Raw genomic sequence first — 13,307 nt, forward strand, 5'->3', positions numbered from 1 at the left:
ATTGTGAAACATTTTAAAATTAAGTAGAAGTCCCCTTCTGCCCTCTACTTTCTTTACTTTCTATTGCAAAGTGAGTGACATTATTGAAGTGTCATCTTATATTGATTTTAATAAGCCTAACAATCTTTATTCATGTGGCAATGAGGCAGTGGAGGCACTGACAGGTATGAATGTTGTATATCATCTGTGATAACTGAGAAGTTCTGACAGTACTTGCTTCTTAGGAAAATGGATCTTCTGTAAACATAACATTGACACTATTTGGCAATACTGTGCAGAACAGCAAGGGTGTCTGATGACCATGACTGAGAGGACAGTGTTTCTAATATTGATAAGACTGTAGAGTGTTTCCTTCAAAGTGGGCTATATATTATGACGGTATCCTTCAATCCAGGTCACAATTTCAGTTGTTATCTAATTAAATATATCCAAGAGTTCAAATAACTATCCTTACTAATAGTTCTTAATATAATCTAGTCACTTTTTCACTCAGATGAAGACTGAATACCTTAATATCTGTATTTTAATTTTAATAGTGTTTTATACAAAAGACAAGCCATTACATAATTACACTCTTCAGTGTGAAAAGGGTCATCAAGATTTGTCACATAGTGTAAAATGTTGTTGGCTTTACTGGATAGCACTTTTCCCTGTAACTCCTCATCTTTCACTGACTTTCCTTGTTCAGATTCTTGTTCTTGTCTTCAACTGCAAGCCTTTACCCAGTTGTGCTCCCTAGACTCTACTTAATACTATTCTAGACTTCTTCATTCCATGGATAAACTTCAAGCAGCCTCTTTTATTATTGTTTATACACTTCTGGTCATGTCTTCTTCTGGACTGTCTCTTATTCTTCAACTTTCTGTTTATTCCATCGTATAATTCACCTCTTTCAAATTATGTTTGCATTGCAGGAAATGAGATAGACATGTACCAAAGCCAATTTCTGGAACTTCAGCAAAGACTATTGTATGCTGAAAAGGAAAATAAAAAAAGATCACAGGAACTAAGCAGTGCCCTAGATGAAATTAAACATGTAGTTGCAAAAAGAATGAACTTGGCAACAAATCATACAGGTTTGTATGTATAAAAATGTGCTGCGTTAATGGTTCAGAGTTTTGTGTGCTCATGTTTCTTTATCACCGACATGGGGAGAAAAATCACTGATTTGATTATATTAGCATTAGGTAAAAGTTTCTACTTTAAAAAAAGGGCGGGGAAATAATCTGTAGCCACTTTGTGAATTGGATCAGTTGGTAACTAAACGAGAGAAAAAAAGGGGACATGATAGACCACAGTGGTGTCATAGTGGCAAAGCTGTATGTATTGCTAATTGAGTTTCTTCCAGTGCTTCTCCCTCTCTTGCTGCCAACCACAGAGCACTGAACAAGATATTTTTACCAGCTTCTATTATGCCACTACACCCTGATAAATACTAGCGCTGTGCCTAACCTGGAGGGCAGGTGCACCTCCTCAGATGTTCCACAGTCCTGGTCCACCTCGTGTCCAGGTGGAGTGACTTTTGGGGGAGGCTTTTTGTCCATGGGTGCTCTGCTGTGCTGTCAGCAGACCTTGGGCACCGAGGTGCGTGTGGTGGGTGCGCAGTCTCAGCTCAGCAGGCAGACTGGGTGCAGCTGGGTGCCTGCCTGAACCCAGGAGTTGAGAAGCCCCATGAGGTCTTGCTGACTAGATACAGACTAAGAATGTTCCCTCTAGAATTTATTTTTATCTTGCAAGTAGTTTGTTAATCATCTGAAGGAAGTGTGAATGCTTGTAAGTGATGCCAATTAAAAGAAAACCTTTGAGTGGGATCTCTGCCTTTTTTTTTTAAGAGGGACACCAATACGCAGTTAAGTTTAATGATCTGGCTTATTCCCATTGTTTAATTAAACTTCTTATTTATTTAAAAATACATTAGATCCTTGCCTTACAGACTGTTATACATCCCCATCTATCTGCACACTGTAGTTGTATACAATAGATGAGGTAGTTTGATCCTGTCCCCTGAAAGGAGCGAGGTAGTAGTGCAGAATCTACCTTCCTCCCTGTTCAGACTGGAACAAATACTTCCCTGAGGAGAGAAGGAAAACTAGAAGGGGCATCTCTCTGCTGGGAGCATTCCACAACACACCCCAACATCAAAATGGGTCTGGATGCTACTGAAAACTACATTTTTAAAATCCTTATTTGCATTCAGTACAGTAGGCTGGTAACACGGGAAGAAGGAATAAGGTGCATTCCTGCTTTGTATAGTCAGCTTTGTTTCTTACCCTGTTCTTCTGCGCCTCTTGTCTATTTATTCAGTATTAATTCAGATGGGTATAACCAAATGCTTGAGTGTTGGCAAGGTGGTGGCCTTACAGGCTTTAGAATAAAGACCATGTTGTCAGCTACCAGTAGCCCCACATGTGTGGACAAAGAGTTTTTGCCTAATGCACATAATAGCACTAGAGGAGAGTGCAAGTTCCCTTTCCCTCTGCTCTTCATTCTTACTGGAGGTAGCTGAATATCAGAAAGTATTAAATCTGTCAATTCACAGGATTCAAAGTAGAAATTTTTTAAAATCACTGAATAATTTTCCTTTTATTTTTACTAAATCACTGAATAGTTTTTCCTTTTATTTTTACAAAATCACTGAATAGTTTTATGTACCCATCTGCTTTCCATTCCAGCCAGGTTTTACTGTACAACAAAAATGAAAAGGCTTATTGTATGCAATAAAACCAAAGTCCCTTTGCCCAACTTTTAATAGGTACTACTTCCAAATAGAAATGGAAAGTCCTTGAAAAGTTATGAAGGTGATTTAAAAAAAAAAAAGTTTCTATTCAGCAAAATTCCAGTACATTTAATGGCAAAGCTGAGTGGGAAGAGTTGTAGGTCTCTTTCATACACAAATGCCTGGACATATATATATGTTTGTTTGTGTTTTTTTTTTTTTTTTAAAAAAAAACAACTCTTCTGTAGAGTGGGGAATCTCTGTTGAGTCCTAATTTTCAGTGGGAATATCTTTGGGAAGTTGAAAATCTTCAAACAGTGCCCATTCTGTAGGCCTCTGTCTTCATTGATCTAAGCTGAGTGAATAAAGCTGATGATGATAATTTGTAAGACTTGTTTTAAGTAACTGTGAAGAGTGATAGATTTGGGGACCTAGATACATTTCTCAGGAGAAACAACTTTCCATCTAAGTTAATAAATCTTCTGTTGCTTTACTGACTGAAAAGTAATTTTAAAGTTTTCTGCAGCTCAGAAGGCTGTTAACATGATTTTGTTGGCTAAAACTACTTGTGAGGTAGTGTTCTGTTACCACAGGGTGCCCTAGCATCAGCCTCTTTGCACACCTGATGATGTGTCTGGAGGAGACCCACAATGAAGTATGAATTACCTTAGATAAATTCATAGGAGCTTTATTTTTCTTCTAGAGCAAAAAGACATACACACTGTAGGTAGCTAGTGTAAGGTATAGAAAAATTGAGCAGCAGAGAATGACAGACAAAATTCTAGTATGAGCACCATATGCTGCCTGTGTCAGGAAAGCAAGATTTAAGCTTTTAGATAACTGGTAAATAAAGTCCAGAGTCATCTTCAGTTTTGTTTCCAAGCAGTTTTCTTAAATATTAGAAAAACCATTTTCTATGCTTCGTAAATATAGTCTTCATTTTAATCCATTCAAATACCTTTTAAAATTGTATGGTGCAATACTATCTCTGTCCCCACAGGTATCTTACATTAAGCACATTTTTTTTTGCAAGCTTATAATTGGTTTTATAATGATTTTAGAATTCAGTTGTTCAGGTTTTTGTTAAATTTATTTTAACAAATTTTTACCACCACTGGAACACTCAAGAATATATCGAGGAACATAAATTAGTAAATTCATGGTATCTGTTTTTTATATGGCTTATTTAAAAAAAAATAGGATTATTTTTATAAAGTCACACTTGAGTTATTTCAACATGAATAAATACTCTAATTACATTCATCTTTATTTTAAACTAGTAAAGAAAACTTTTCTCTTAACTACTACTATCTTTAGTTTCTCAAATAGTTTCTGAAGGCCTGGATCTGGTTGTCCTTCTTGCCATAGGACTTTTTATAACCTGAGAACTTCTGCTTGAGCCCCAAAAACCACCATGTGTTACATTTTGGGGAAATCATTTAAGCCTTTTAAGTAATTAAGAAAGTTATTAATCAGAATCTGTGTTTCATTTAAGAAGTTGCTTGCCAGCTGTGCAAAAAAAAACATTTTTCTCCCTGCTCCTTTTAAAATAACCACTTAGTGTGTTTTGAGATGGCTCCATCCTGCAACTGTTTGTGCACAGGGAAGTGCAGGCAGAGTTCCCAGGACGTTCAGGCTCAGAGCTCAGCACCATTGCCTGGGTGGGCGGCTTGTACTGGGGGATCCTCGGTTTATTACCGCAGGAGGATAATATATTATCGCTTCTGAGGAATAGTTCTGATTGAATAGTGTCATGTGTGGTAATCTGCTAGCATTCAGTTGAGGAAAACTGTTGAAATAATAGGCTTCACTGCTGACGCTTTAATTTACGTGTATATGTGGGTTTGTTGTTTCTTCAAGATGATACCAAGTGGAAGGTGTTAAACCTCACCAGAAGACTCCCTGTGCATCTTACAAACATGTACTACTATCTACCTCACCTTAGAGAATACGAAGATGGCATTTTCCCAAATGTTATTTTTGGGCAACACAGAACTGGAGGTAGGAAATAAGGTTTGGCTAATATTTTCTGCATGTTTATATTTTATATTAAGTTATAGCAATGAAGCATACTCAAAGTTCGGAGTGGGATTTCTCCCTAAACTTTATAATGTTGCCAAACTGAATAAATTTTAGTGGGGATGGTGAGAGCACTTTTACCACACCCATCCCAGTTTCAAGTCTTTACCCCAAAGTATTATGACGAACCTTTTCAAATATCAACAGAAAATAGTCATAATTGAAAAACATTATTTTTGTTTTAGTCATATGTTCATATAGCTATTACCTGACATTTTTTCCTCACAAAATTAGTATGATTGAGGAAGCCAAGGAGAATTTAGAATGCGCTCAGTTGGCTAAAGTTAGAAGCAAATGGAAAGGTGATGTGGTCGTTTAAAGGACATTAATAAATCTTCAATGTAGCTTTTTCATCAACATGAGAAATCAGCTGACACTTGCACAAATCATAATTAATTCCAGAGAACAATAATACAAATTATAGTTACATCTTCTCCAAACTGTCATGTGATAGGTAAAAAGAATGTTCACAAGCAGTAAGCAAGCAAGGAACTAGTCAACCATTTTGCTGGGTTTTGTATTTTGTTGGAATTATGACTTTTCTCTAGGGTGATTTTATATAAGGAAACATTGGCAGCACTTTTTGATTTAACTAAAAATCCAACTTGCCCATGACAGTGGATTATTTTCCACATTCTTCTCATTAGTAGGCGTAGTTGCAGCAATGTGATCTAGTGCTGCAGTTTTCACTGGAGTGCTCATAGATCAGTGTTAATTTGTGAAAGACCAGAGGCTGTCAACAACATGATTTGCAAGAGACCCTCAGAAAATCAGATACATTCACAAGCAAGGAAAAAAAAAAAAAAAGGAAGAAAAGTAATAAGTAATAAAATAATACTCCATGTTTAATTTTCAATTATTTGCACATGAAAAATCTCAATAGCAAGACTTCAGTTTAACAAGTACAGGTTGACCTTCAGTGTGTAAAACCAAACAAAACCCCAGCGGTTTAGCAGGTTATGTGCTGGGAAGGAATGTTGGAACTTTGGCATTTTTGAGCTGACACTGGCATGGATGATGAAGTCTGGAGCAAGTCACTAACTGAACCTACTCCTTTCCTTCAAAATCTGCTGCTTCCTTACCAGCCTCACAAGGTTTTGGTGAATAGGAATCATCTGCAAGGACTAAGAATTCCACAGGCTTTCTGAGCTATATTAGGTCACTGCTTTAGGTAATGCCCATACCAGTGAAAAAAGAGACGTCCTGCTTACAATCTAATGAAGTAATACAGCACAGGTTTGCCACTAGCGGAGTCTTTGACAGAGACAATTTCACTTCCTTTCTTCTTAATAACAACAATGTCTAAGTTCCTTTCTTCTTATTATTGATTATGTTAGAGCTATTGGTTCCTATCAATTAAACTGCTCGGTAAGATTTTTGAGTTGGATTCCTTTCTGAGATACACAGTGCTCACCTCCCATGCAAATCTTGCTCACTAAAGCAGTGTTGGTTTAACTCTCTCAGATCTCAATCAATTTAACTTTAAAAAAAATGTAACTACTCGGATCTCCAACTCCATACCAAGAGCTAGCACTTACTTTGCAATACTCACTTTTGGAACTCAATAGCAGATACCTATGTGTTTGCCAGAGGTAGTAATATCTCCATGTTCTCAAATGGTGACAGTCTGCACAGTGTAGGCCTGGTGCTTATAACACAGACACAGATGTCTCTAACCTAAACTTAGCTGGAGGTATCTCTCCTTCCAGGCAGTAAAGTAAATGCTGTCACAGTGCTGTAGGAGTATTAACTGTCACCAAGTCTCATGGTCACATCAAATCAAAATGAAAATGTAATTTCAGATTTCCTTTACCTGACTTAAAATCACATGGCTTGTGGATTTCTTTCTTTGCAGTCTCACTGGTGATGGGTATTCCTACTGTGAAAAGGGAAAAACAACATTATCTGATAAATACACTGCATTCCTTACTGTACGAATTTTCTGAAGAGCAAAAGAATGACTGCATAATAATCATCTTTGTAGCAGAGGTAAGTTTGCATGAAAAGCTACAGTATGCTGATAGACAATATGGAGATTTATGACTTAGCGTAATAGTGTAGGAGAGGCAGCACAATCCTGTTAGCCAGGCCTTTGGGAGGGATTTCTTCAGGGCTGGAAGAGATAGTGAGGAGTTAGTGCTTCAGTGTTCATATGTGGAAAATACCCTGTAACTCAGATGATCGCAGGGTAAAAAGTCATACTACATTTACAAACACAGTCGTTGCAGTCACATTTTCAAATAAAACCAAGTGGACTCGTTAATTATCTCTGAAAGTATTCTACTTAAAGATGAAATGTAAATCCTCGACAGAGAAGTTCCAGAGAACTTGAAAAAAGTAAATTTACTCAGCCTAACAAAAGTTCAGATTATTTATCTCCTGTTTTGATATTATATATCTTGCAAAGTACCTTGACATGCTGGATCCTTGCCTTCTGTATGTGTGTTGGCATTTCTTGTGAAGGAGAAAACTGTTCAGAGACTTGAATGGCTCCATGTTGAGGAAAGTAAACAGTGCTCATTGTAAAATGTTAGCAGTAAATGAATTTTTTTCTCATTCCAAAATTTTTTCATCATACTGGAGAAAAGCTACAGAAGGGAATTAGCTAGTGATAGTTACTTGAAGGTAAAAGGACTGTGCAGTTAATCAGACTTCAGATTTACTCTTCATATTTCATTTCCCTTCCATAAACAACATTAAGTTTCATGCATGTATTCATTAACTAGTTTAAAGTTTGGGTTTTATTTCAGTCATCACTTAGAGCAGCTTTTGCAGCTGTAGTACTGTCGAACAGAACATAGTTCGCTAATAAGTTAGGTCATGACTTCCACTTCTCTGTTTGGATCACAATGATAAGTAGAGAGGTCCAATTTTACTGGGTGTAGTTCCTCTTCAGCATGATTTTCAGGACCTGAACTTCTTTTACAGTTGCTGTTTCCCAGTGAGAAGCAGTGGCAATGATGAGCTTTGCCCAGCTGCTGTTCAGATAAACCTTCTGTTACAGAGCTTCAGAGAGTTCTTTGAGTTTTTAAGGATTAACTTCTGAATAGTACAGTTTCCCACTGTGGACAGGCCCAATGCAGCACTTTTAACAGTTTATTTGGTTGTAGTAACAGTCCATTTCAGCCAATTCAGGATTAAACTGCCATTGTAAGAATCAGTCTCTCCCCTTTCTCCCACTCCCCAAAGTCATGTTCTTGCAGCTTTCATTTTTCAGCCATGCAATAAATTAGAGCAGGTTGATCATGCTGATATGAGAGGTGATAAGAACATTTAATTATGAGAGGAGGGCAGGTGTGATCACTGCTCTACACCTTCCTTTTTCCCAGAAAGTTTCAGAAGATCAAGTTAAATGTTTACGTCATGGGTTAAGTCAGAGTAACTTATTGACTGAAACTGGATTGCAAAGTTGTTGGTATTTTTTTCTTACCACAGTTATTTACTTACCAATTCATATAGTTTTTACTTATTACAAATTTAATATATAGCTGGTAATGATTATCTGTATATTTAAAAAAAAATGTGAAATGTGAAGACAGGTTTTGTATTGCTTTGGAAATCACATCCATAAAACTTGGTACTCTTTAATATAGTTAACAGATGTGTTTTGCACAGTAAAACTGTTACTTTTATGAAACAGCAGCAATGAATACACACGTCCTCAAAATTTCAAGACTGAGCTGTAGGTTTGTTATATTAGGAAGAAACTTTAAATAAAAATTCTGAGTATCACTAGCTTTAGAAGATTTTGCTCAGGTGACATTTCTCAACAGCCTCAGGTCTCTTTTGTGATTTTTTGGATGATTAACCTGAAATGGCTCTTTTTACTGACAGTTACATGACTGTGTTCTTCTGGCATAACTGAAAGCTGTAGAACAGAATTTTATGAAGAAAATGGCTTGTCCTTCTGCAGAAGCACTGAAAAAACAAAATGCAGAAACCATAGCTGGAGATACTTCAGTTCTACTTTCACCTACATTGAAAATTCAGTTGGCTTGAAAACCCCATACTGTCCTTTAGTAGAAATACTGCTATAACATGTTGTTTTTGTTTGGAATTAAAAGAATTAGAGAATGAAAATGAAAATTTTGCATATAAATATTCCCTACAAAATGTTGCTTATACAAAAATGAGTGACATGAACCCCCCCTTCTTTTCTTTAGGTGAATGGAGAATATGTTAACAGTGTTGCAGAAAGTGTAAAAAACAGGTAAGTCCTATAGAGCATAACACCCCACAGATAGTGAACACATTTTGAGCTTTTATGGAAAGAATCAGGGCATTTCAGCAATAAATGATAGCTCTACCAGACTGAAATGGAGCTGCTAAGACATGAGGCAAAGTTGCACTCTTGGTACGTATAGTGTAACACTGTGAAATTCAGAACAGAAAGATGTATATCGGGTTTTCCTTTTCTTATTTCACAAATATGCTTTAACTAAACAGGCAAGGTCTCAGCTTATGCCTCTGATAAATATTTACTTGAACCTAAGTCTTTTTGCCATGAAATTAATGATGCGGTTCAAGGCACCTGAGGCTATGTGTATTTGGTCCCCACTGACTTCACAGCCCTGCAGTGTATGCAGATGCCTGTCATGTTTTCTAGGTGTCTTTGTTTCCCTGTTTGCCTCTTTTTCATGAAGGCAATGGACAGCAATGGGATTCTATTTCTAATGTTAAATACCATTATATGATGGGTAACATGAGATGGGTATTCGTTGCCTTGCCAAATTCATGTAAGAGCTATCCCATAAAGGCTTGTTTCCCACTGCAGTTTTGCTTGCTCTTATCATTCTTTCCCATAGACATTTACAGCATCATGTGCATGTTAAAAACCTTAGAGCAGCTTGAGAGGAACTATTAAATTAAAATGTATGGGCAAAAAAGCAAAAAACACTTATTGGAGATTTATTTTGTCTTACAAAAGCTGCTTTCTAAGAAATAGTATAGTGTATAGCAGTGTAACTCACAAAACTGATGAGGCTAAAGGCTATGAAGTGCAACTGACTGAAGAAGGCAAGAGATGAAATCTGCATTGTGCTGCAGTACTGGCGTTGCTGGTTTCTTCGATGCGCAAGCTTATTTGTGAATTGGTTACTCTGACGGAACCCCACTTTGGCCAGTATTTGAAGCGAAACAGCCTTTCCTCTCTCACCTTCTTTAAAATGACTATAAGAGAGTTCTCAATATTTGTATCAATGTCTTATTAGGATTATAGAATCATTTCGGTTGGAAAAGACATTGAAGATCATCAAGTCCAATCATTAACCTAGCACTTCCAAGTCCCCAGGTGTCACATCACCATGGCTTTTAAATACCTTCAGGGTTGGTGACTCAGCCACTTCCCTGGGCAGCCCATTCCAATCCTTGATAACCCTTTTGGTGAAGAAATTTTTCCTAATACCCAATCTAAACCTCCCCTGGTGCAACTTGAGGCCATTTCCTCTTGTCCTATCACTTCACTTGTTACTTAGGAAAAGAGATGGACACCCACCCAAAACAAAACAAAAAAATTGAACAAGATCCCTGGAGAGGTTGCCCTCTTCCTTCGCTTTTGAGGCTTTTCTGCATGTCCTGCTCCACTCAAGGGTTTCCCAGACTGTATTTAGGGTGCAGGTTCCCCCCAGAAGGCTCCCCAAGCTGAGCCTGCTAGCTAAGTAACAGCAATAGCTTCCCACTTCCAGAGGGCTTAGCTTAGCTGGGAGTGCTGTAGCTGGGAGTGGGAGAAGAGGCAGTCCTCCTCAGTCCTGTGGAGCACCACCAAGGTACAATACATACAGCAACTGAAGCACTTTGATCAATTTTATGATTTATGTTTTTTGAAAAAATTACTGCAGAGTCAGTATTACACAGTAAGATTGATATTCTTTTTCATATGTATGCTTGTACGGTGATATGCTTGATTTTTAATGTTAGCTTTTTTCATTAATCATAGGAAATGAGAAACTCATTTCTGAAAACTCCTTATTTCAGTATATACCTAATTAAAAACTGAAGGAATTTTTTTTTTTAACATATTGTGGAGGAAGAGGGAGGTTTGAATTCCAGGTTTGGCTCCCAAAGTCAGTAACACATTTTTTTCAATGACTTTTTAAATGGAAAATTTAATCCTTGGAGCAGAGGTTAGACCAGACTCCCCATACCAACCCCCCCCCAGGACAGTATCAAATTCACACCAGGACAGTATTATTTTGGCTAGAATGTAGAATTAGAACAAGTGTAAGGAAGCTAGGAGCTGTCATGCAAGGGGGAACAGTTGTGTGTAGTTCCAGATAGTGGATTTGGTTGTGAATTACTGCTGCATTTTGGCAACCATCTCAGGGTTATCTACAGATGCAGGAGGGGCAGGATTTCTGAGACACTTTTCTTCAGTGTTCTATGTGACTTTGATGAGTTACAGTCCTGCCTGTTTTGATGATTGTCAAAGATCCCTTCTTGGTTCCTAATTTAAAATCTATATGACTTAAATTTCTTTGCTAGAGTTGTGAATTCCACTTACGGAGGAGCAGCCCTAACTCTGGGGAGCTGCCGTCTGCGGTTGCCCTCAAAAGTTTCTTTGAGGAATGGGGTCTCACTAAGCTTCTCTTCACAGCTTCCCCAGAGAAATCCAGTCTGGAGTCCTAGAGGTTATTTCTCCTCCTGCTTCTTATTATCCAGATCTTTCCAACCTGAAGAAAACATTTGGGGATTCGGAGGACAGAGTAAGGTAAGATAGCTGTATAAAGCCTAAGAATTTTTGCAAGCAGTATAAAATGGAAAATTCTGCAAAAGTCAACATTGTTTGAGATGATAATGTTTTTTTATTTCAGAGCTAATGGACCTCAAGTGTACATTTTTAAAAAATTATTAGACAAGGGGATCTTGAGAAAAGTTATGCTGTACATCAGCTTCAGGGTGAGAGCCAACAATTCTCCTTTGGGTTTTGACTCTAGGCTTCCCACAGGTTTTAAACCAGATGGATAATGCCAAGAGGTGATAGGCTAGATGATCTGGTCATAAAGGAAAAAAATAGGAAAATATTTTCTGTGACAGGTAAGGTAGAGGCTTTGTGAACACACAAAGGAAACCCCATGTGGCCCCTTTGCTAACTAGTAACAACTACTGAGGGTTTAATTAGTGACACAACTTTTGGTGATCATGGACTTTTTATACCACTGTTAATAGTATATCCTAATGGTGATTTCATTCATTGATGTGCCTCAGATTCACCGAGACAGAGAGTATAATCTAACAAAATTGATTTGTTGGAGGAAACTAATTTTCTTTTGATCAACAATAACTAATATATCAGAAGCTACCCCAATAATGCAGCAAGAGAGCTGCAGTACTGAGACTTTAGGCTGGAGGAAATCAGCAAGTGTTTATATGCATGTGTATTGGGTTTATAGATAAACCTTACATCTTTCAGAGCATAAACATGTTTACATACTTATACTTAAGTTTCAGATATGATTAGATTTGAATCAGGTACACTTTTATGTTAATTGAATACTGATAAATTGCTCTGGTCTTTTAGCATTGATTATCAAACATCAGCTTCATCCTCTGGTAAAATGAGAGACTGTACTTTGTAGAAAAAAAAAATCTATCTGTACAGTTAAACCTGAAAATGAAGTTTATCAACTTGTTTTCTGTGCTGTTCATCAGTACAAGCACTTAATTTTAGATCTTTAAATAATCACTGTGTGTTGATCTCTAATGTTCATAATGTAATGATTAGAATCTTGAAGTCATATGACATGAATGCACTTGTTAGACGTTTTGTTTCGGGCTGCATTGATACAGATCAAAATTTGTTGCTTAGTTAATGTTAACTTTTATAGGAAAGTCAAATTATTTACAAATGTTTACACTGATTATAGAGGAATTTTTATTCACTTAACAATGTTAGAATACTCAACCTTACAATTTTACTGTAGAGAAAAAACTGCAGAGCTTTAGAAATGCTTTTATTATAGAAATAACTCTTGCAAACCCCCCCCCCCCCCCCCCCCCCCCAAAGCTTATCAGAATTTGCTGCTTATGTCTAGGTGGAGAACTAAACAGAATTTGGATTATAGCTTTTTAATGCTATATGCCCAACCTAAGGGAACATTTTATTTACAGGTATGTTCACATTATCATTAAGTAGCTGCAATACATCTGCACTAATTATTAGCTTTGGCAATTTTAATTTGTTTCAAAGTCCTCAATAAAAACAGCAATCTGTTGTAATTTTCTGTGTATTTTGCCCATGCTCTTTACAAGCATCCACATATTTCTGTGTTTATGTATACCTTGCACCCAGGTACTATTTGATTAAATCCATCCGTACCTCCTGTCGTTTGTGAGGTTGAATAACAAGGTAACTGAAGCATGAAACCCTTATTTGATTAAGTTAAGAAAGTCAGAGTTTAATGTGTTTTCACTTGGTGCAGCAAGATAGAATAGTGGTGGTAGGTCCAGGTTATAGCCCAGATCACAATGAACCAAAAAAGATAGGGAAACACACCACTATATGGTACTGGAGACG

The 13,307-nt window shown here is 37.1% G+C and overlaps 1 protein-coding gene across 2 annotated transcripts in view; it reads left to right on the forward strand.

Annotated features, from left to right (window-relative positions):
• Positions 1-13,307, forward strand: part of MGAT4D (MGAT4 family member D) — a 39,764-nt gene that overhangs the window by 10,282 nt on the left and 16,175 nt on the right. For both annotated transcript variants that reach the window (XM_042796787.1, XM_009963135.3), the window contains exons 2-7: positions 915-1,076; positions 4,577-4,717; positions 6,651-6,784; positions 8,959-9,005; positions 11,388-11,501; positions 12,826-12,901. In XM_042796787.1, the coding sequence (XP_042652721.1) occupies positions 915-1,076; positions 4,577-4,717; positions 6,651-6,784; positions 8,959-9,005; positions 11,388-11,501; positions 12,826-12,901 (674 nt within the window). The remainder of the gene's footprint in view (positions 1-914; positions 1,077-4,576; positions 4,718-6,650; positions 6,785-8,958; positions 9,006-11,387; positions 11,502-12,825; positions 12,902-13,307) is intronic.

This window comes from Tyto alba, unplaced genomic scaffold (assembly GCF_018691265.1).
Source record: "Tyto alba isolate M040663 unplaced genomic scaffold, T.alba_DEE_v4.0 Super-Scaffold_23, whole genome shotgun sequence".
NCBI lineage: Eukaryota > Metazoa > Chordata > Aves > Strigiformes > Tytonidae > Tyto > Tyto alba.